At 46.8% G+C, this 24,590-nt stretch overlaps 1 protein-coding gene across 2 annotated transcripts in view; it reads left to right on the top strand.

Annotated features, from left to right (window-relative positions):
* The window catches only part of OTULIN (OTU deubiquitinase with linear linkage specificity), a 352,006-nt gene extending 346,477 nt beyond the window's left edge, over positions 1-5,529 (top strand). For both annotated transcript variants that reach the window (XM_086965247.1, XM_086965248.1), the window contains one exon: positions 4,022-5,529. In XM_086965247.1, coding sequence (XP_086821373.1) covers positions 4,022-4,219 — 198 coding nt within the window. In that variant the 3' untranslated portion in view covers positions 4,220-5,529. The remainder of the gene's footprint in view (positions 1-4,021) is intronic.
* Positions 5,530-24,590: the final 19,061 nt, after the last annotated feature.

Below are 24,590 nucleotides of genomic sequence, written 5' to 3'. Positions count from 1 at the left end.
GGGGGTAGGGTGGGGAGTTACATTGGGACAGTTACTTCACCGAGATGAGGCTTACTTGATCACTGGAGCGCTTCTGGACTATTTGCTGGCTGCACTATTTGAGCTACCCCCTGGCGGGGGATTGCTGCGGGACTGCCGACATTACCAGCACTGAAGACTTTTTGTTTTAATGTCCTGCCTCATCTTCCTTTTTCAGCCTTCCCACTGTGTGGGACCTTCCATGCGTCCACTGTGAGGTCCTTTGTTAATTGTTATTTTTTCTCTGTATGCAAAATAAAATTTTTTACAAAAAATCTGTATTTCTGAAGGCTGCCAAAGATATCTCCTGGTGTGGTGCCGGTATGTACGCCTTTCTCACTGTTTTAGAACATACCGGGTGTTACAAATGGGGTTCCTGGTTGGCTTATGGATGCGGCCAGGCAGGAATCCCCACCAGCTATATACAGACTAAAAGATAATCTGTGCACTCCCTTTGGTAGCTTAGCACAAAGCAGTCCAGCACATCTAAAGGGGCAACGTGTAAAGTATTTGTGCAACACACACAGTAACTCAATAAATACACCACAAAAAAACTCTGCATTGGTTTAGAATAATAGAGACTATTTAGCTGAGTAAAACCAGACCAAAACAAGAAAAATCCAATCAGTAGAAGTCGAGATATGAATTGTTAAAAGTAACTGCGTAAACTGTGCTGAGAAGTCACTGGCGATCAAAAGGTTACTTGACGTTGCGATGGACCGAGGCAAATCCATAGTTCAGGCCAACTGCGATGAAAGGCAGGCCGGCTACAGAACCCACGCAGGACCTGCTGAGAACGTACCTTGGATGGAGCAAAGCATTGACGCTCAGGGCACATGGCTTTGATCTTTTCAATGTAGTTGGTATCCTGCATCAACATTGAGCTTCACTGAGGTTAAGGCAATGCGCTGCCATCGAGCCATGCAGAGAGTCATTGTTGGGCTGTGCAGGCTGTAGAATTGCTGTCGTCGAACAGCCTCAGCGTCGAAGGGCAATGCGCTTGTACTGATCAGCGCAAAGGTGACAGTGTATTGGTTATGAAGCAAACCAGCTACAGAATCCACTTCTGAGGCACAGAACTTGGACAGGGCACCTGAGGCAAGTGTAGGACTCTTAGAAGGCAGAGTACAGCAGCATCAGCAGAATTACAGGAAGTCTTTTGTGTCGCTGAGACTTCAGAAAACAGGAGGCTTGCCAGCAAGCCCTTGGAAATCACTCTGAGGGAAGGCAGAGTCTAGCTCTCCATCGCTGATTCAGGGATCAGCAGGGAAATAAGCAAAAAAGTAGTCTTTCCAGATAAGCAGTCCAGTTGAGTCCTTAAGGCAGCGCCCCCGTCCTTCTGACAAAGGTTCAGTTCCAGATCCTTGTGCATTTCAGAGAGTTGTTTTGATGTCATCCCCTACATCAAAGGGACCCAGTACTTAAACATAAAAGTGCCTTGATGTTGATCTCTCTTTCAGCCACGTCCTGTTTGTCAGGCTATCTGTGGGAGGGGGTTGGGGGGGAAATCAGTGTTTTGTGTGTGGACAGGACACTATCTACTAGGTTAATTAATAATAATAATAAATTTATAAAACGCAACAGCTACCTCAGACAGAAGTGTTCCAGCGCTATAACAGGCAAGCAGGAGAGATAATTTGCCAGGGGTCTAGCTCTGGCTGAATAGTCAGGTCTTCAGCGCTTTCCTGAACTCTAATTCAGATTGGATTAGGTTAACCAGAAGAGAGTTACATAATCAATTGGTTGCCTTGCCAAAAAACAGGACCTCAGTTTTCTCTGCAGTAAGCTTTAATTTATTATTGTTCAACCAGCTGGAGATGTCCTTGAGAAATCCCCTGAATCTGGAGAAGGAGCTAACTGAGTGGTCCTTGAAGGAGAGTACCAAATGGGTATCGTCTGCATAGGAAATAGCTTTTATTTACCATTTGGCAATGAGCGGGAAGAGGGGAGCTGTAATAAAATCTTCTTTTCACAAAAAAAACAGATTTTCAACCCAATTCTCCCATGGGCCAAGGTATAACCAACACTCCCCCAGGGTGAGAGAAATTTATCAATCCAAACTTAAGGAGTATATCTTTTACGCAGCACTTCCTAAGGCGGGCAAACTCTCAACCCCCAAAGGCAAGGCAAGAAAACAAATTCAGATGTATGGAATATAACACATATGCCTTTTATTCAAACACTACTTTAACAAAAGGGCAGGCCGAATACATTAATCATAGCAGACTCCACTAACAAATGACAAATTGAAATAAACAATCAGAATGAAATACAATATGTACAAGAAGAATAAATGAAAGGAATCAAGAATAACAAGGAAAGAAAAGAATCAGCAAAGAATCAAGAATAAAGTCAAAGTTAGTAGGAACACCTCACCGATCAAGTATACATAATTTTTCCTCGCTTCGCTAAGGGGGAGTTCCGTTCCTTAGCCAGGCCAAGAGCTCGACCGAGACACAAAGATCCCATCCTCCGCAGCGCCATATCTGCTCTGCGGTAAACTTCCACCAGGCTAGTGTAAGCTCCCCTTTTTAATACAAATTCCAACGCAACAAGCTTAGAACCTTCGTTCTCATAAGAGCCCGTACCAGTCTGCTCCAAGGCCACGGCATCGGTTGATCAGGCCTTTGCTATGGCTTCGAGACGGACCATGTACATTCCTCTGATAACCGGTTTTCTCTAGCTGGTAAGGTACGAAAAACAGGAGAAGAGCAAAACATGCCCACCCCACCTCTACAGCTTCGTGCAGGCACAGAAAGTAGCTTAAGTCATGAAAATGGAGTTAGTTAAGTCATGCACACAGAAAGGTCCAAAGCAAGATGGAATTGAAAAGCAAGATGGCATGAAAGCATGTCAGAGCTAATAGTAAGCACTGCCATAAAGCCAGGAAACAGAATGACATTAGGTCATGTCAAAGCCAATCAAGACTGTTCTACTGAAAGACAGCAAGATTACAGGACAGAAGAGAAGCAGACATATGCAGGGCCATCCTACATCAAGACTAGGATAATATAACACACTAAAATCAGTTAAAATGGTGGTGGTTGAGGGTCATCTTAGGGTGTCAGACCACAAAAAGTGGCTCATTTACTACAGGAGCCAGATATATGTTAAAGAGTAAAGGGCTCAAAGACAGATCCATGAGAATGCAGATGAGTGCTCAGAATGAAGGTAGATGAGCACTCAGAATACAGATGAGCCTCGCCTTTCACATCCCCAACCTGCACAGTCCCACTTACCAGCCAACTCGTTATGGCATATGACAAACCGAAATCCACCTGAGCATATCTCAAGCCTTATGCAATGCTCACATGTCTCGCACATGTACACCAATTGAAGAAAGCACCTGAGAGACAGACTCCATCTAGATGAACTACCACACTGGCTGAATTGCCGTACCCAACTAGACAACTCAGAATACAACACTTGGAGGAAGCAAAACCGTAGACTTACATTGGATCAAATTGGACTTTAACTATACTCTGAATCTGACACGTGTTACCAATCCCATTCCACTCCTTACAAAATTGAATTCTCCTATGCGAACTTAAATTCACCTGTAATACAGTAATAAGTAACTCCACCGGCTCCCTCTTTTCATCCGCACTACACCACTTAAAATTGATGGAGCATTGTTTAAGGATAGATTTTTCTAACACTAGACTCATTTTAATCAGTTGTTTATGCACAAATCGCTAAACCATGTAATTAGTAAATCACAAGCAATTGTTTTGACACACCTGGGATGTTAAATTTGAAAGCACTATAAAACATTTTAAATAAGTAAAACATTTTCACCAAATCTCGAGTAACAAATAGTATAATTGTTAATGGGGTACATAGCGTTTACAGAATGTTGATTTCAAGGAATAATTTTCATGATGAATGTTTAATGTCTGTATACAACATTTTGAACGCCCATTTCTCCAGGCCAATTACTCCGTTTGTCTCTTTCGAACTGTTAATGTTGGTAAAATAAACAGTTTTATCTTTTCCATCCTAGGTGGAAATGTTCCTTCTTGGATACACAGTGCAGCACACAATCAAGGTGTATCGACTTTACAAACATGATACAGATGAATTCATAACTCTTTACCCCAACGATCAGGAAGACTGGCCTGTGGTATCCCTTATAACTGAGGATGATCGGCACTACAATGTCCCAGTCGGAATTCTTCAGATGCAAGAATTGGAAACATGATTTACTCCTGAAAATAAACACCTCTACTTTTTTCCCCAAACCCAGATTGATTGAAGTGCACTGTACCCTCTTCATTGATGTGGATGCTAAAATAGCCATTAACAAGTGAAACACTGACATTTTACATGACCTTCATTTCAAAGCTTTAATGATTCCAGATTCCTCTGACGTTGTTTCACCCCAACTAAGATGAGCAACAATACAACGTACACAAAATAATTTAAGGATACAAAGATTCTGACATTTTTGAAGAATCCAGTTTGGGAAATGATTTTTGCAGAGTTGAACGGTCTTGAAGTTCAGTATAGAATGAATTGTGGCATTGGTAAATTTCTATTGAGCATTTTTTTGGGGCGGGTGAAAGCTTCCTCATTTGTTCTTCCTCTTACCCTCACTTAAACGCAAATTTCCTTCGATGAATATGCCGGACGCCATGATCTTATGTACAGTTATGGTGTTTGTGATCTTGTACTGGAAGTTGATCCTTTGTGTGAGTGGGATCCGTATGTAGAGTGCTTAGGTGCCCAGGTTGTATCCAGTGTAAGTTGTGTTTGCAAAGGTCAGCTATATTTAATGTCTGCTGCTGCTGCTGTTTAGAACAGTGGTTATGATGTTCCCTAATCAATAGGAAATTTCTTTTAATCTTTAATATCTCCTCTGCTACTGCTGTCATGCTAAACTGTTGAGTCCTTGTGCTGACATGGTAAGCTGAGCTGCTGACTCCCACAGGATGGCACATTCCATTGCTACTATTCTTGTTTCTTCGCGCATTTGTTCTGTGCTGAAGCATTGAATATCGGTTTCTTCTTCTGTGAGAAAGTTCAATAGTGACTAGCCCTTCATAGAATCAGTTTTAAGATTTTGCTGTTACCATCAGAACCTTTTACAGTAGCCTTGTACAAGATATAAGCATTCCTAGGCTTTCCTGGCGACTCTCTTTTTCTGGTGGCCATATCATTGGTTTCTTTCACCGTCTTACTGTTGAATGTCTTGCTTTCATTCTCAGTATTCAGTTCATACTTTTCAGACAGAACAAAAATATTCCATTTTGGAAACAACTTTTAGTGTTGAGGCTTTTTAGGTAAGGTATTAGGAAGAACGAAAGTAATTTATTGTTTTTGTGTGATGTACATCTTTAGGACAAATGGGTTTCAGTGCTCGATAGATCAGATTTTGGCTCGGATGCTTTCTAGTGCAGCAGGTCCTCTTCCTGCTCAAGTAGGAGGTTTTATTTCCATGCACAACCAATGATACTTTATATTAACATCAATGGCATGAAGGATGTGAAGTAAATACCTGGTACTCTCTTGCTTGTGTTGTTTGCCTCATTTGTTGGTCATACTGCACTGCTGGCTCTTTTCTGTCTGCGCTTGAATTTTTTGCAGTTGTAACTCAGCCCCGCGGCCCTAATCTTTTTCCTCATCAGACATTTACTGAGAGCAAGAGAGGGAAAAACTAAAAAAGTGATAAGTCTGTCAGAAAAAGAGAAAGAAGGGACATGCAAGAGTGCTATAAAGGGGCAGGGGGGTCTGGTAGTGGATTAAAGAGGATGGGGGTAGATTCAAGACTACGCAGCCTTTGTATTTGGCTCCCTGACAAGTAATAGCACCGCCTGTCTGCTTCTGAGCAGAGTTTTGAAGTCCGGCACTTATTATTTTACAAATTAAGCACTTCTTGCTGCAAACCTCTCAGAATTTGAAGTTTTTAATTTCTCATGCTGGTGTGGATGAGCCTGCCAGGTGGACTGACTCTTTATCAGTTACCCAAATTTCAGCTACCACAAGCTCTCTCTCTCACAAGCTGTGGGTGAAAATTTTAAGTTGCATATAGTATAGTATGAATTGCATCTAGGCACTTCAGAAAGCTGCCTGCTAACAGCTAGTTCGTGTTTATTTCGACTGACCCATGAGTTCTTCATTGTCTCTTCAGGGTTATGAAGCGATGCGTGCATTATAGAATAGAATACCATGCAATAAAGGCCCTTGGCCTGCAGAAATATGCACCATAAACATGAGGAGCATTGGAACCACTGGTGCTGTGATCGAACCTGGTTCCAAAATAGGGGTGGATTTTATGGTTGAAAAATGGGGAGGATGTTCCAAGACCCACTGTTTAGTATTAGCACGTGCACTTGTTATATGTAGATTAAATAGTAAATATCATCCCCTGTTTAGCTTCCTATTCTGTCATCACAGCTCAGCTGTTGACCTGAAAGGATTGATAATGGAGAGACAGTCAAGTGAGGTCCTAACAACTGCATGTTTCAGTTTTTGAAAGTGAATTCAGGCAGGGGAAAGGGATGTACGTGTAGAAATATGTAAACAAGCCTCGACAATGCCAATAGGCCTGGCTTCCAAATGCAAGTGCCTATTCAGTCATTGATGGCCTTAGAGATTCAATAAGGCATTGAACACTCACCAGTTATAGGTATCCGAAGTAACAATAACTTTAGCTGCTTCCGTGGACCACATATTAGATCAGTTGTGACATTGATGACGCCACTGATAACATCTAAAGATCTGATTTATGAGAACACTGCGTGGAGGGTGCAGGTTATATTTACTAAATGGAGGCGAATTATAGTTACTATAGTGAAAACATAGGGAGGTCGAAGGGCGTGCCAAAGCTTGGCGCCTCGAGGGGCATGACAAAGCTTGGCGCCTCGAGGGGCAGGGCGTGTCAAAGCTTGACGCCTTAAGGGGCATGTCAAAGCTTGGCACCTTGAGGGGCGTGTCAAAGTTTGGCACCTTGAGGGGCGTGTCAAAGCTCGACGCCACGAGTTATCCTCCCATCCAATACATGTAAGATTATGGCTCATACGTATAAGGTATTTACGGAATATGCCAGAAAGAGTAAGGCGGCATGGTCTTGTTTACTGTTGAAGATGACCTGAAAAGAAAGTCACGTCCGTCAGAGCCTTCCCAACATCCATTCTTTGAGGTTCAGTGTCCTGCGACTGACAGGCAGCTTCTCCTATACAAGCATTGGCAATGCAAAAGGTCTCGCGGTTACGTGAGTTTAAGCTATTGGCATTGTAAATAACAATGCATTTTATTGGGGTTTTAACCCCTTCCATGCAGCCGCGATTCCCCTGGTGTGCTGTAAACAACACGAACAGGGGCGGGCCCAGCCGTCATCAGCACACGAGCACCGTAGTGCATGACGGCTGGGGTTCGTCATCAGCATGGAAGGGGTTAAAAAGAAAACAAAAATAAAAGGCATTGTTATTTGCAATGTCAATAGCTTAAACTCGTATAACTGCGAGACCTATTGCATTGCAAATGCTTGTTTGTTTAATTTGACTGCTTCCGAGCATGTTTTTAAAAAATAGGCATTTAAGTCTTAAAATAAACGCAGCATAGTAAACAGCGCAAGACCGTTTTACAAAACTCTTATTCAAAAGTAAAAACTGAAATGAAATTGGCTAGTAAAACAATGCAGGTTAACTGAATTGTTCTTTAAAAACCTCGGATTTGGTCTTGCTCTCATATGAGATACAGCTGTTGCGTATTATTGGCTGTTAGGAACACTTTTTAAATGTATTTATCGTTCGATTTCTAGATTGTGTCAAACCATTGAACAATTTTAGTTGCAGTTTACCTTTATCATTGATTTATGTGAAAAAGACCGTTATCAGTGATTTTTTTTTTTACCTTCGAGTTCTTCATTTCTTCGTTGTTTTGAAGTGCCCTTGTGGTGAGAAGAAACTGGGAAAAGATATTCACAGACCAAGGGTAGGTTCTCTGTGGCCCAATCTACGTAATTCTGTGTCTCTACACCTGCATTTACAGGGTGTGCCGGTGGGAATACAGGGCCCAGTTTTTCTGAGTGCATTTCCACACCCACGCCTGCTGGTCTTGGGAAATGTTCCACCTGCCCAGACTGTAAAGTCCCCGGTTTCAAATACCCAGGTGGAAAAAATCTATGGTCCAGTCCCTGGAATCGGTGCCTATTATTTCCTTTTTCAGGGATGTTAACTGCTAATCCCCGGGTTCAGGGCTGGAGATACTGGCCAGAATTATTAAATATTGCTGTGGCATTTCCCTCGGCCCCTTGAACTGGGACCTTAGTATTCGTCCTCTTCTGGAAGAAAGACCCCACGTTTTTTTTTTAAAAACTTTATTTTCAATTTTGCATTTACACACAACCAAATACTTCCCCCCTCCCCCCCGGCATCATCAATAACAGTTGCATACATCCCGCCTGTCTCATTATGGCACTATACGAGAGCAGGCAACATCTGGAAACAATAAGACCATGAGGTATAAAAGCACCTTAAATCATACATTACAAACATCGTGAGGAACATCAGGCCCGGCAGCCTGCTCTGTACTCCTCAGGCATCCCCATAGTGGGACTCACCCTCCTCTCCCTCTACCCCTGAATCAGGTGCTGAAAACAGGTCACCACTAGACCCCTCTGAATCACTGGGAACCTTGTGCCCCTCCGTGGCGAACCCCTCCATACACATTGAGTGCCACAGCAACAGATCCTCCTCTAATTTATCATCCTTCCTAGACATTTGCATGTGTGTTTCCTCCGCAAGCGTCCACTCCCGCACGTCCCTGAGCCAAGTAGCGACCATGGGGGCCCTCTTACCCATCCAGGTGATAGCAATCCTGCGTCTGGCAAGCGCTAGCATGAGTTGGAGCAGTTTATATGGAAGTTACCTTTTTTTGGTCTAGGGCACTAACCCTAGCATACAATGTGAGGGGGATTGCTCAAGGCTGAGGCTAGTGGTAGCCTGTATGCGATCAACAACCCCCGTCCAAAAACTGCCCACCAATGGACACTCCCAGGCCAGATGGAGAAAGCCTGTCCCCTCGATGCCACATCTGGGGCAGTTATCCCTCCCATCATTCGAATAGCGACTCAACGACTTCGGCGTAAGGTAGGTGCGGTGTAGGAAGTTAAAGTGGATTAGCTTAAAGCGAGCGTTGCAGGACACCCGGCGTGTCAAGGACCCAATGTGCCTGCGCTAGCCCTGGTCCAGGGTCTCTCCCAGATCCGCTTCCCAGGCAGCCCAACAGGGCGGGACCTGTGGGGGGGGGGGGGGCTGAATCCCGTTTCATAGCCGCATACAGTAAAGCAATTAACCGCCGTCCTCTGCCACAGGTCAATAATATGTGTAAGGTTTGGGTCATCGGGGGCACCACAGGGCACTGTGGCCATACCGCGCGCACAATGAAGCGCAACCCTTGATACTGCAGGTATTGCCCGCTGCCGAGATCAGATGACTCCATAGCCTGCTCAAACGTCAAAAAGGACTCCGAGGGGTACAAGTCAACCAGAGCTTCATAACCCTCCTCTTTCCATTTCCGAAAAGACATATTACGCTCCATGTGAACCAATGGAGCCAAAATCCAAAGTGGTAGCTCCCTGTGGAAGGGCGCCGAGTGTAGGACCCTACCAATGAAACTGTGCCACACTATGTAAGGTAGCTCGGCATCAGCGCCGGACCCACGCATCAGAGCCCGCTGGAGCTCCTGCGTCGTCGCCCGCCCTGCCAACAATCTAGTCTCCCATACCTCCGTGTCAGCAAACCCCCTAGCCGCGGGAAGGAGTTGTGCTGCATAATAATAGAGGTCGAAGCGCGGGACATCCAGACTTCCCTCCTCAAAGGAGCACACAACCGTACTAAGGGCCACTCTACTGCGTCGACCCGCCCAAAGCAGTGAAGTGAGCAGCGCATTGAGGGTTCTGAAAATTCTAGGTGGGAGGGGGTACATTGAATTTTGAAGGACATACAGGATCCTGGGCAGCATCACCATTTTGGAGATGGCCAACTGCCCCATTAGCGACAGCGGTAAAGTGTTCCAGAAGGTTACTGACTGGCGAAGAGATGTAAGCACCCTATCCGCATTGCGGGGTATGTACTGCTCCTCCGTGGAGGCCACATGGATACCCAGGTATCGGAAACTAGTCTGATCCATTTGAACCCAAGGTCCGGTAAGCTCTCGAGTGGCACCCCATCAAAGCCGGAGAGTGGAAATATTAGGGATTTACCACGATTGACCCGCAGGCCCGATACCTCGCCAAACCGATCCAGGAGGTGCAACAACCTCGGAAGCGCCTCCCGAGGAGTCTTCAAATAAAACAATGCATCTTCCGCATATAATGACAGAACATTATACTTGTCCCCCACCTGGTCCCCCCACTGCTGTAACTCAGTGTGGACCCTAACAGCGAACGGCTCCACGGCCAGAGCGAAGAGCAGAGGCGACAGTGGGCACCCCTGTGTCGTGCCGCCACTACCCAGACACCATTCTTCCGACCGTGCACCGCCTAGATGCACCGAGCACGCGGGGAGGAGTATAATATCTCAACCCAACGAGTGAAGTTTGCAGGTAGCCCCAGTCGACCGGGTCAAACACCTTGGCCAAATCTATGGAAACCAACACTGTCTGCTCGTCTCTGCCATGTACCTCCATGCTGGATGTGGGTCAACCTTCTCAGGTTCATGGCCGTATTGCGTCCCGGTATAAACCCGCATTGGTGCTCCATGTGGGGTGCACGTCGGGTGGCCAGCAACTTAGTTAACATTTTGGCATCTGTATTTATCATGGTAATCGGCCGATAGGAAGAGGGGTCCAACTTATCCCCCCCTAGCTTCAAGATCATACAGATCTCCCCCTGCGTCATACTCTGAGGAAGTGCACCACTCTCAAAAGCCGCAAGATAAACCTGCAACAGGAGTGGAGCCAGAGTATCCCGGAACTCATAGGAAAACTCCGGGGGGAACCCATCTCCCCCCGACGACTTGGCTCGCGGCAAGCTGGCGAGCGCTCCCTGCACCTCAATCAACGTCAGGCTTGCGTCCAACTCCTCGCGGTCCAAGTCCGAAAGGGACGGGATAGGCTGCCCTTGTAAATAAGGGGAATAAGCGGTCTCGGAGATGTCCGGGTCCGCCGCATAAACCTGCTGCAGATGAGATTGGAGAACTCCGAGGAGGGCCTGCTCTGAGTAGACCACGTTGCCACCTAGATCCCGGAGTGCGATGATACGCTCGGGGGTCTGCTCCCGTCGCAGAATCCAAGCCAGGAGCCGGCCGGATTTATCGCCCTCCCTGTGGAGGCGTTGTCTGTAGGAGCCCAGGGTGTACTTGTCCAGCCTGTCTAGGATGTCGTGGAGCTGGGACCGAACGGTCTGTTCCTCCAATTTCTGGAGGTCACTAGGGTCTACCATCTGCTGGGCCTGCAGGAGAGTGCTCTCCGTCGTTTGGAGATCTCAGAGGAGCTGTTTACGGACGCCATACGTGAGCCCCATGCATGCGCCAGGCACCACTGCCTTAAGGGCCTCCCACTTGTGGCCATGGACATATGTCTCTCACCCTAATTAATGTCAACATAGTCTCCGATAGCTTTCTCAACATGCGCTTTCCCGATCTGGTCCCTAAGGATATCTACCGGGAGCCTCTAAGTGCAAGGGCGGGTCACTGGGGACCCCCATTGAACCTCACAAGCCACAGGAGAATGGTCGGACAAGAAACGGGGCAGGTGCGTCACGTCCACTACTAAGCCAGGCTCGGCGTGTGCCACCAATACTCTATCCAGCTGGCTGGATGTATTGTGTGTGAGCGAAAAACAAGTGTAAACCGACTGAGTTGGGTGCTTGAGACGCCATACGTCCACCGCTCCTAAATTATCCATTACCTCCCGGAGTTGTGCGGTCATACAGGGCTTTGTGCCCTCTCGGGCGGAGACCTATCTAACACGGGATCGAGGATACAGTTGAAGTCCCCGAACCAAAATAACTGGTTCCCCAGGTCGTGTATTAGGGTGTCCTGCAAAGTTCCGAAAAAAGCTGGGTCATCCGTGTTGGGTGCATAGGAGTTCAAGATAATGATCTCCCTACCATCCAGCCTGGCCCTAAGTAACCGGTACTGTCCCTGAATGTCCGCCTTCATATACTGAAGAGCGAATGGCATCCCAGGCGCCACCCAAACCGAAACCCCCCTGGCATATGTGGAAAAGGCGCGTGGAATAGTTGTCCCCGACATTTTTTCCCCAGCTTCTGTCCCCCTTCGTCTACTAGGTGGGTCTCCTGCAAGCAGGCAATTGATATTTTGTGCCTTCGGAGGAAGGAGAGAACCCTGTATCGCTTAGTGCATATACCTAGCCCCCTCACGTTTCAGCTCAAAAACTTATACCCCATGTTTCCGGACTGAGCCTACCCTGCCTTGTGTGTCTGAATAAAGAAGAAGTCCCCCTCTGTGCCCGACATGTAATACAAATGATGCTTCGAACAGTCCCCAACAACAACCCCTGCGCCCCCCAAACAACCCCCAGCCCCCCTTCCACCCCTCCCACGAGCAAGATACCAGCAACCATAACAAAACATGCCAATATGCCCTTACCCCGCTGGTGCCAGGACGTGCACAGCCACCCCATGTGCCTGAAGAGGCAACTCCCTCTGGAAATAACCGAACACCCCCCCCCCCCCCCCAACCCGACTCCCAGTGGGCCCAATCTCTCAAACATCTGATGCATAGGGCTCAAACCAATCATACCAGGCGAGGCTTTCTGTTGCCCCCGCCTTCCATTATCAACCTCTCCCCCTCCGCTTAGCACAGTATAATGTATAGAAATGAAACTCCGCTAGGGAGAATACCACAGTCACACTCCACCCAGGTGGAGAGCAGTCCAATCCAGTACGAACATCATTCTTTTACTGGTCCACCACGGGCGACCAGGCTGTCACTGTGGAAAGGATCCACCGCCTCAGGTGTGCCGGTCTCCAACGTCTCCGGGACCACCGCAGCCGTGAGCAGAGTATCTTCTCCACTGACCTCCAGGGTATCTGGAACCAGAATGGCACTAGGCCCTAGGTGCTGTGGTGACGTCGACCCTTCCCCATCTTCGTGCGGCTCCAGACGCATGGCCCCATCTTCTCCCACAGTTACCCCTTGTCTCTCTGCACCTCCTGCCGTCGCAGACAATCTCCGTCACCTACCGGCTTGTCGTTTCGGAAAATGGGATCCCCACTCTCTGCGGGGCTTGCCATGTTCGCCCGGCAGCAGAGCATCGCCCCTGATCTCCAGCAATTCCCAGACCTCCGCAGGGGATTCGAAGAAGTGCGCTTTACCCTGCGAGAGGACCTTGAGTTTCGCAGGGTACAGAAGCATATATTGTAGCTGCATCTCCCTGAGTTTCTGTTTAACACCCAAAAAGTATTTCCTCTGCTCCTGTACCTGTTGGGTGTAATCATGGTAAATTGAGATCCGACTGTTCTCAAAGGTGAGGTCCGCCGATTCCCTTGCCGCCCTCAGGATACAGTCCCTGTCCCGGTAGTTAAGGATTTTAGCTATGAGGGCACGGGGCGGGACCAAAGCTCTATGGGCCCTCTCGATTACAAAGACTTCCGACAATCCGCTGGGGCAAAGTTCCGTCCGAATCCAGTGTTCCAGGAAACGTTCCGCGTTCCCTGCTTCCGCGCGTTCCGGGATTCCGAGGACCCTAATGTTACTGCGGCGCACCCTTCCTTCCGCATCCTCGGCCCTGCGCTCCAGTGCCCCCGCTATGTTGGTGAGGTGCGAGACTGTCTTTTGAAGTGACACCACTTCACCCTGCAGTTTGGTAATATTCCCCTCCGCATCTGTGACTTTATGAGCTACCTTACGGAGGTCGGTCCTAAGCAAGTTCACATCGATGGATACTGTCTCGATTTGTCTCTCCAATGCGGAGTGTGAGCCCTGAATCGCTTTCAACAGTTCCGCTCTAGATGGTTCCTCAGGAGACTCCGCGCCCTCGTCCTGCTCCGATTGTCGTGTTATCCTCTGCGAGGGCAATCTCTGTGTTGTGTATTGGGTAATTGTGTTGGGCTGCGAGGAGCGGGACAACTTATCTTTCCGCATCGCTGCGTGCACCCAGGCACTCCCCTCAGAGGGAGCCGGTTCCTCTTAGGACCAAACTCTGGAAGTACCCACAGCAGAATCCAGACGTCTAGCCTCCCAGGCTCCCAAGCCTCAGCTTTCCCGGTTCCAGTCCCACTACTGTGTCCTCCGTACCCCCACGCAGGTTCTGGCGGGCGGCTATCAGGCGCACTGCAAAGCAATACCAAGGGATCTCGGGCGCTTCGGCGTTTCCAGTAGATCTGCGCACCTCCCTCAGCCTCCAGGCGTCGATTGTAGTGCCCGAGCAAAGGATCCCCTCCACTTGGTTCCACAGGCTCCGGGGCAAGGATCCCTGCAACTCGCGGCCGGAAATGCACAAGGCCGCCCTCCAGCGCTGTCCTGCCCCCACAATCGCTGACCGCTTCTGCCCAGCCAGGTGTCATAAACTCGCCTCCTCCTCTAGGTGAGCACTATAACCTCGACAAAGCCGGGTTCCCCCACACCGGACAACCTCCTCCGCTCAAGTCTGGGTCCTGAGTGCGTCAGGAGGGACAGTTCCAGTCTCAAGGCCGGCCACTCCAGTCTGCAGGGCCTAACTTCCTCCACGCTCCCGGAGATCCTGGGCGAGGCCACTCCGAAGTACAAGACCCCACAATAGGCCTCGGGACAACTCCTCACGGGGCCGCCCGACCCCTGCTCCAAGCCAGGTGTCACAGCACACAGATGCGGGCAGCCTCGACAGGCACTCTTCACCCGGCTAAAAAGCAGGCCGGCCACCACTCCAGGATCACTGCTGCTCGGGCTTCACCTCTGTGGCCCCATATATGTAGGGGCTGGTCACCGGGGCCCCCCGCAGCTCAGATCGTGAGTGGCTCTTAAGAGCATCCCCCGCCTGCCATCGGCGTCTGCCGCTGCCCGGGGGGCAGTGTTCACAGGCCTCCCCCGGCCAGGCCTCATGCGTCCACCTCCGGTAGTCCGCAGCGCCGGCCATAGCACACTCCGGCCGATGCGGGAGCAAAAGATCAGGGCCCCGCTCACACCCTCGATCTACGGCAACTGGGGGGGGGGGGGCTTCACTATGCACGGGCACTCACCGGAGGCAGGCACTCTAGGTCCCAGGACCTCCCGCCGGACCCGGGGTGAAGCAAGATGGCGCCGGCCGGCTCAACTGATCCTCTGAGGAGCCGAGTCTCCAGGCGCCGACGTCTCAGCAGGTGCTCGAAGGGTGGCCAACAGGGCGCCCGGCAATCTCTGCGCCTCCGTACTGTCCCCCGCACCACTGGGACCCGTACAGCTCTACCGCGAGGAGTAGGGTGTTGCCTCCAAGCTTAGGCCCGGAACACGGCCTCACGTAGCCTCAGCCCCGCCGCCAGTAGTCACGGCCCGGACTCCGCACCGTTTAGCGCTCCATTCGCCCTCCTCAGGAGAACAGCGTGGTCTACGGGGTATCCGGGGGTCATTACGAGCCGCTTTTCAAAGTTTGAGCCTTCCAGGATGTATTTGGCAGGATTTACGATATCGGCCCACCGGGAGCCGAGGGAGCCGAAGGAGCCTACGTCCTGACAGCCATGGTGCTTGGCCAGGCCCCCGACCCCACGTTTTTTAGATGGATACCTACACTGCAAAGAACTCCCATGTGGAGGCATCTTTCGATATCTAAGCCTCGTGCCAAGTGATACATCCTCAAGAACCTCATTGTGGAGATAGTTTTCACATGCTTCATGGCCGTCAATAGGAACCAGCATTGACAAGCCAATAGGTCTGGCCTGGGGTGTGTGCTTACACTGTTTTTAAAATGTTTAATAGCACTTACTACTCCTGATGAGGCGTCGAAGCACTTTTTCGGCAAGTAGCACACGTCTCCAGAACCCAAAAAGGATTGGTGGCGATTAGTATTGGGAAATATGAAATTAATTTGAGCGGTGGACATGTTAGTCTGCTATTTGGATTGAAAAGGATAGTAGAGGGATAGAAAAGGGAAGGGTTTGCATTTACTTAGCACTTGCTACACCTGATGAGGTGTTGTAACGCTTTTCGGCGAGTAGCACGCTACTCCAGAACCCAAAAAGGATTAGTGGTGAATTAATTTAGGGAAATGTGAAATCATAGTGTAAATACTACATGTGAAAACTGTGCCTGTATTGTTCAGTTGGTAAAAACTGTTGTATAGTGCTCCAGGGCTTTTGAGTGTTTGAATACTTTTAATAACTGAGCGAATACAGCTGAAACCCAGCAGCGGTAACTTACTAGACTGATACACTACATGACTCACTGTGACCTAATGAATGAATGAATGCTGATAATGAGTTATAATTGTTTCCATGACACACTTTAAAAGTATTTTATTTTAAATGTATTTTTTCTGAATAGGGATTCGTAGGCACCATGACTATAAAAAGTAGTTAAGAGACATATAGAAAAACAGAATGGACTTAGCCCATATATCATGGAAGTTAAAAATACCATCATAAAAGTGTAGTAATTATCGTTATGCATTAAGTGTGAGTCTATGGAGTTGGGTGTTGCAGGGTTTTACGTGGGGTAGGTCCTTTCCGGTCTCAGACTCGGCAGCAATTAAAACCTGACCTTAAAACATGTCCCAATCAGCCCCTATAATAATGTCCCTAGATTTACAGGATAAATCGATTTACCGGACTGATCGATTTCTGAACGATACACCGTTATGGTGATCCATAACAGCGATGTTGTTCCTGGGGACATTTCACTTAATCTTGCATTCCATTATAGTGTTTGCTTTTTTCCAGAATGTTGTGTTCCAGTATTTTTGTTTTCTTCATACAGCAATAGTTGCTTCTAGATGTCAGGGGTTAGGTTCAGGTTGTGGGTGGGTGTTTAGAAGGGGCACTCTCGAGTTGAGGCTGATGCAGGGCATGCTTCTCACAGTGTCCTATCAGTAGGTCATAAAGTGGTCAGCACACAAGCTCATGCAATCCTTGGCCTCTCTGGAGTGCACATGAAGCAATAGTCACATGACAGTTATAATTTTCAGTGTATGCAAAAGTGCATGAAGTAGGTACACAGCTGTCAAGAAATTCAGAGGGCTAAAATAAGAGAAAACCACGCTTACAGGAGAGTGTTATCTGTGGATAGTGTAGTGAAGGAAATGTAAGGAAGTACATGCAGGAGACTGAAAAGAGTGCTGGAGAGGAACGAGACGAGGAATGAAATATGCAGGTGGAGGGTTTCAGAAAGATGTGGGGAATTAAAATTCCCTACGCATACAGTGGGAGACTGTAGAGGAAAGTGGTGGAAGGCAAGAAGAGGAGTGATTGAGGCATCCGATGACCACTAACACTTCTACAGGCCTTAGCATTGTTTAATTCACAGTCTCATGTTTTCAGAAGTTCAACATTTTCAATTCTGATTATTTGGAACAAAATCACTTTACTCATATATGTTATACTGCTAATAGGCTTTGGTAAAACCAATTAACCTGACCTGTTTTAGGTGTTCTCATGATATGTAGTAATACATTGAGGTACCAAAATACTGGCCAATTGGCATGGTGTGGAAAGAAAAAGATTGTAGCTTACATTTTGAATGTTTTTTTTTTCCGGCCACGCCTCTTGAAAAGGATTCCTAGTTACCTGCCTTGTGCTTATTAAGCACATCGGAACGAAAATACACACTGTGCATTGTGTTACTAAGTGTTTACCCCCAACTGAGAAAATGTATATACAGAACATCAGAATACATACTTTGTCAGTTTGAGTTAAACACTTTGTAACACAATGCCCAGTGTGTATTTTCGGTTCGATTTGCTTAGTAAGCGCAAAAGAAATTGAAGCCCATCTGCTCTCCTTAGGCTGCGACCAACTTCGACATGGCTTTTTATGAATGCAGGTGCTGCTCACTGGGTTTGACTTGCTTCTCCTACACTTTAACAGTTTTAAACAGTTCAATTCAGCTTCCAAAACATATTCAGTCTGGCAACTTTCAGCAGCTTCTTACATTTTTCATCACTAAGAAACATCCACCACACTGCATCATTCCCATACTAGTCCACCATAGTGTACATTATCCTAAGATCGAACCACAAAGCACTGAACAGGGGTGGCCGGCACGGCTCGCCAGTGATGGATGGATGGAGGGAGGGATGGGCGGGCAGGGGTGGCATGGGCTGATTTAAAAAAAAAAAATAATAAAACGTACCTTGCAGCCACATTCGCCGGGTCGCGTGTCTTCTCTCCTGCTCGCCTGTATCCGACTCCAGGTCGGAACAGGAAGCAGGCAGCCTGGCTCCAACCCCTAAGCCAATAACAGTGCTGCAATGCAGCGTTGTGATTAGTCTGTAAGCCGTGACACGGTGCTCAGCCAGGGTCTGGAAGGGTTGGCATGTTCTCCATGCAGGCTGTAATGCAGCCTGCATGGAGAACAGGGAAGTGCGCATGACTGTTTTGACAGCCTGAGACGTGCCGACCAAATGGTTATTGCACACAGGAGTGTTCTACCACTCCTCCCCTGCAGCTCTGCCCCACCCCCTCATGCACTGCCGAAGCTTGAGGAACAAATAAAATGATAACATTTTGTTATAATTTTTTTTCCTTTCTTTGTTGCTCCTGGTTGTGGGGCGACGCTCCTTCGCCTTAGCGGAGGAGCTGCCACTGGCACTGAACAATAGGGGAAGTCGCCCATTACAGTTCAGAGACCATGCTATACACTAGATTACAATTAGTCAGTGGGAAATCTAACCCACAAACAGAACCTTAGAGATGCTAACAAAACACACTCACCCACAGGAAGGTACAGAAGACGGGTGAACCCCGGGGAAAAGGAGAGGTCTCCAGCGGAACTCTGGGGAAGCGAAGGGGTAAAAACAGAAAGAGGGGGAAAAGCCTGTTGTCAAATAAAGACTCCATCAAAGACTCTGAATCTGAATACGAGCCAGGGGGGGAGCTGGAGTCTGAACCTGAGCCTGGGCTGGATCCAGTATTGGCACTAGGGGGCAATACTTTGAGGGAGGCAGGGGAAGCAACAAAACCTATACCTCAGGCTGGTAAAATAATAGCTGATGGGTCCGGGTACAATATTACCACAAATGAGCTGCCGCTAAAGCAATCTCTAAAAAAAGTAAACCCAGAAATACAGGCACAAAAGCTACCCTAATAACCCCCTCTTTAAAGTCTTATTTTAAGGTTCTGCCTCAGGTTCTGAATATTACTCAAGAATTGTAGGGTCCAGTGGATGTACATAATAAGAGTATAAGCACCCCTGCCACTGTCCCCCTCACTTCTTGCAGCAGTGAAATTTGCGAAGTAGTAGAATTATTGGGGTAGACAAACATGACGACTGCAGGAGCAATAGAACAACCAACAATCACAGCAGCATTAATGGACTCGGTTTCGGATGATTTGGTGGGGACGGAACCTGCAAACAATACCAGCGCGTCAGTTATTTTCTGGGAGTAGCAGTGAGGGGTCCCTCCAGGACATGCTAATCGCTATGAGGAGCGAAATCAAAAGTGGCTTTTGCGGAATCGAAAAAGAGTTTTGCGGAGTCAAGACAAAACCAATCTGAGATCCGGGCAATGTGTGAGACTCTAGAGATGAAAGTAGATGGCCTCTTTGTGAGGACGGGGAGCCTTGAAGGAACCGTAGGAGAGCTCAAGGCTAAATTAGAGCATGCTGAAGTAAAAATGCAGACATTGCGGAGAGAAGGGGAAGCAGTAAAAGACAGAGTTGAGTCCTTGGAAAATTATTCTAGGAGGAACAACCTTAGGCTTTTAAAAATCCCAGAAGGGAAAGAGGGGAGTGAAGTTAAACAATATGTTATTACCCTTCTTAGAGATGCCCTCAACTTAAATGACTCAGCAGCAGAGTTAGAATTGGATATACAGAGGATACATTGTGACCCTTTCCGTCTGAATCCAGGGAGGACAAAGCCCTGAAAAATCCTTGTGAATTTTCTAACTTATGCAATAAAGGAGAAGATTCTGAATCTTGCACTTAAAGCTAAGACCTTGAAGGCCTCAGACTTCACCTTCGAAGTTAGATCAGATCTGTCAAAACCCACACTAGAAAGGCAGTGGGAGCTTGGCAGAGAATGGAGAAGTTCAGGGCCCTTGGGGGCCACAGTGCAGATGAGGTTCCCCGCCTTTCTGAAGATAATGTTCAACAATAAAATGTATAACATCAAGACCCCTCTTGAAGCAGACGAACTGCTAGTTTCTATTAGCGAGTTTACACAAACGGGTTCTTAGTATCCCGCCTCACACAAGGGATGGCTTTTGACTCTACACCTTTGTCCGGCCTTTTTTTTTTTTTTTTTCCATCTTCTCATAGGCCGTTTCCTTAGTTGATATACTAGCTTATAAGATAGTCTATATAATAGACAAATAGCAGGTCTAAGAGGTACGAGTATTGGATTGTACTGGATACATGGAATAAGTGGCAAGGATAATTGTCAATTAACCCAAAACAAAATAGGGGATACACCGAAAAAAATAAAATATATATAAATAGGGGGAAGGAGAGGAATTAAAGAGCTAAAATGTGGAATAGTGGCAGTAAGAAAAGAGAAGTGAATATAATAGAGAATATAATATGAAATAAAGGAATAGTATGAATTAAATTCCGAATCAAATAAGAAAACAAATACTAAAATTATTTTATAGAAACAAATTTTTTTTGCATAACTGCACAACGAGATCTATGGTCTTTCCACTCTTTTCCTCCTCTCCATACTTTCTGGCTTTTTCGGCACACCACCTACACAAATTTGATTTCTATCCACTAGCCGACCAATATCGTCCTTCTAAGATGGATGGGGGTATGGTTGGGGGTATGTCGGTGATGGCAAACTGGCAAGTCACCTAGCTAGAGTAAGTAGGGGGGGGTTCCAGGGGGAGGGGGGATGAGGGAGGGAGGGAGAAAGTATTAAAAAGTCCTTATAAGCAGCTTTTAGTTTTTTTTTAATTTTGCAGATTTCAAGAACTATCCTAGACACCAATTTGACAATATAACCCAGATTAGACAGGAAATGGTAGGAGATGGGAGGATGGTTGTTAAAGATAGATAAGGGAGATCAAGTTTTTATCCTGGAATGCTAATGGCCTGCGCGTGAGGGGAAGGAGACATAAAATTATGCAATATATTAGACTCCCCCGCGCAGGTCATAATAATCCAGGAGACACACCTATTAAAACAAGAGATCACTGATATAATGAAGAAATTGAAATGGGTGGACAAATTTCTTAGTACAGACCATAATGCTAACATTGGCGGGATAGCCATTATTTTTAAAAAGGAAGCCAAAGCTCAGATTGCGGATTATAGGGTGGATCAGAGCGGTAGATGGTTGATAGCCAACGTCCAGCTTGATGGGAGGGGGTATACTCTGGTTGGGTACTATGGCCCCAACCAGGATGATCCTTCCCACCTTGACACAATACAGAACCACTTAATCACGACTCAGAATCCCGTGATATGGATGGGATATTTCAATCTGGTTCTAGATCCGAAATTGGATAAATCCCCCAGCTCTAGAGCAGCACCACACAGCAAAGCGAGGGCTACTCTTTTGACGTGTATGTCGAATTTGGGGCTGGTGGATTTTTGGCGGGAGAGAGCAGGTAATATCTTTGGGGTTTCGTTCCATAATTACAAATATAAACATAAATCTCGCATTGATTATGCCCTATTCAGCTTCACCCTTAAAGACTCCATAAAAAGCTTGGTCTACCTTCCCCCCCATTTTTCCGACCACTCGGCTATTCTCTTTTCAATAACATTAGGCCAGAATGTCACTCATGCCTCATGGTCCTTCGATCGCACCATTCTTCTGGAAGAAGAAGAGAGAGAATTTCTTATATCTGAGTCTGCTGCCTTTCTGGAGTGCAACCTAAATTCTGCCCCCCTGGTCTCTGTGTGGGAGACCTGGAAGGAACATCTGAGGGGATGCATTACCAATCGTGCCTCCTTTAGAAAAAAGAAATATAGAGAGGAGTTATCAAAAATAGAGCGAGACCTGGCTCTCATAGACTCGGTTGATTCCATGTCCCCGGCGAATTCGGAAAGAAGGTCAGAGTTAAAAAACAAATTAGATGCTATATTGCAGGAGAGAGTGAATAAAAGGTGGCAGGCTAGTAAGCTCTCCCACTTCGAATATGGTGAGGCTGCGGGCAAGTTGCTTGCCTGGAAAATTAAGGCAGATCAAGCCAGAAACTATATTAAAGAAGTGAGGGTAGAGGGCGAAACTAATAATAGGAACTCGGACTTGGAAATAGGGGAAGCCTTTCGGGCCTTTTTTCAGAATATATACACAGAAGGAATCAGAGTAAATGCTGAGGAGAGAGACACGTGGTTGGAGAAGATGAGCCTCTCAAAATTGACTAAGCAACAGAGTGAATACCTAGACAAAGAAATAACAGAGGCAGAAGTCACAAGAGCTATCAAACAACTGAAGCAGGGGAAGGCTGCAGGGCCGGATGGCATACCCGGCGAACTTTATCGGGTATTAGACTCAACTATCATCCCAGTCTTAACGGACTTGTTCAATAACATCTTAATTAGGGGCGAGACACCGCCTAGCTCATGGGGTGAGGCAAATATCGCCCTAGTTCCAAAATCAGGAAAGGATCCAGTGGAGTGTGGATCTTATCGTCCGATCTCGCTCCTAAACAATGATTATAAGATCTTTGCAGCAATTTTGGCTGCACGTTTGGGAAGCGAGATCGGTACGATTATCCATCAGGACCAAAAGGGCTTCATTAGAGGTCGCCAGTTGGCCGATTTAAGCTATGATTTGGTCGGGGCAATAGATATCGCCTCAACTTTTGCCCTGCCTCTTGCGATTATGACACTCGACGCAACAAAGGCATTCGATAGGGTCGACTGGCCCTATCTAGTTGCAGTAATGAAAAAATTCCAATTTGGTCCCAAATTTTGTCGAGTAATCAGCTTGCTCTATAATGACCCGAGAGGTAGCCTCTTAATTAATGGCACCCTTACAGAACCTTTGGAAATCCGTAGGGGGACAAGACAGGGGTGTCCGCTTTACCCCCTCCTGTTCAACATTTATGTTGAACCTTTTGTTCAGACCCTTAGGGATGATAGTAACATTCCGCCCTTCTCCTCCTTTGGCTGGGAGAAAAAGGTCGGGTTGTATGCGGATGATATTCTCATATATACAACTGATCCCGACCAGGCTTTTCCCAGGGTCATAAAAAGGGCAGAGGAATTTGGAAAGTTTTCAGGCTATGAAGTCAACGCTGGGAAAACCGATCTTATGGCTTGGAATATCGCAAACCTTCATCTCCCGGTGACACCTTCAATCCGCTATCTGGGAGTTAGAATCACAAACGACATAAATATTTTGGCCCAGATTAATTTAGATCGGATTTCCCGCAAATCTAAGGCACTGATGAAAGCATGGTCCTTTCTCCTTCTTACTATCTATGGGAGAACGATATTAGTGAAAATGACTATTCTTCCTAAATATACATTTATATTTAACACCATCCCGCTGGCATTTGATTCTAAGCAACTGTTTAAATACCAACAAAACATTCATTCTTTCATCTGGAGTTTTAAAGCTACTAGGTTGGCATGGAAGAAGTTAAGAAGAAGGAGAGAGAAGGGGGGACTTGCACTGCGACCTGGAATATTATGCTTAGGCTTTTCACCTGTCCCACTCTAGGATGTTATTAAAGACCCCCGAAGATAACTCAAATGGCTGCATGTTCAAGGCAATGCTATCTGGCTCTAATCTCCCACTGGACGTTTTTTTGTTTAAATTTGGACACCAGAGATTTTTCAAGAGAGTGAGGCTAAAGACCCTACATTTGCTTGTAAAAGAATGGACTCAAATTAAAGCTACGGTTGGGCTGGCATACTTTTCTAATTTCGCCCCTATCTGGGATCTTCCAGGGCTCTCTCCGCACAATGTCAAAATCTTTACATCTGTGCTATTGGAGGCAGGGATATTAAGATGGGGAGAGTTGGTGGCAGGAGGGTCTTTACTAGAATGGGATGCATTTTCTGAGAGGGTTAGCTCACCTTGTGGAGAAGTGTGGCTCAATGATTAGAGCTACTAATTTTATATTACAAAGGTCCTAGGTTTATCATGATATCTAAAGGATTAATTTTACACAGGCTAAAAATAAAGACTGTGTTTTTTGCTTTAGTGTCCAGCCGGACCTAGAAGTATTTATTTTCAAAATAATGAAGATAGACAACATAAAGCGAAAACATTTCGCACATTAATAACTGGGCACAAGCCTGTACCAAGTCAGGGGGAGACAATACAGGAAGGAAAGACAAAGAATTCACAGGCAAACGAGGAGAACCGGGTGGCTTAAAAAACAATGCAAGAAATTCTTGAGTAAGCACAAACCCACAGTAACTGCCGGGAAATTAAAAATTCATATAACGGGCAGTACTGCAAACAGTCGACGAACGTTTCGATCCCTATCTCCAATGATGTACTGGGATCATCTTCAGGACTAGAATTGATTTGATTGATGTTGATGTTGGCCGGTTTCTCACCTTCCTTTTGGTACTTAAGAATCATCACCTGGTA

This window comes from Lissotriton vulgaris, chromosome 4_1 (genome assembly GCF_964263255.1).
Source record: "Lissotriton vulgaris chromosome 4_1, aLisVul1.2, whole genome shotgun sequence".
Taxonomy (NCBI): Eukaryota; Metazoa; Chordata; class Amphibia; order Caudata; family Salamandridae; genus Lissotriton; species Lissotriton vulgaris.
Note: the sequence above shows the minus strand (reverse complement) of the source record. Positions and strands in the feature narration are given on the sequence as shown.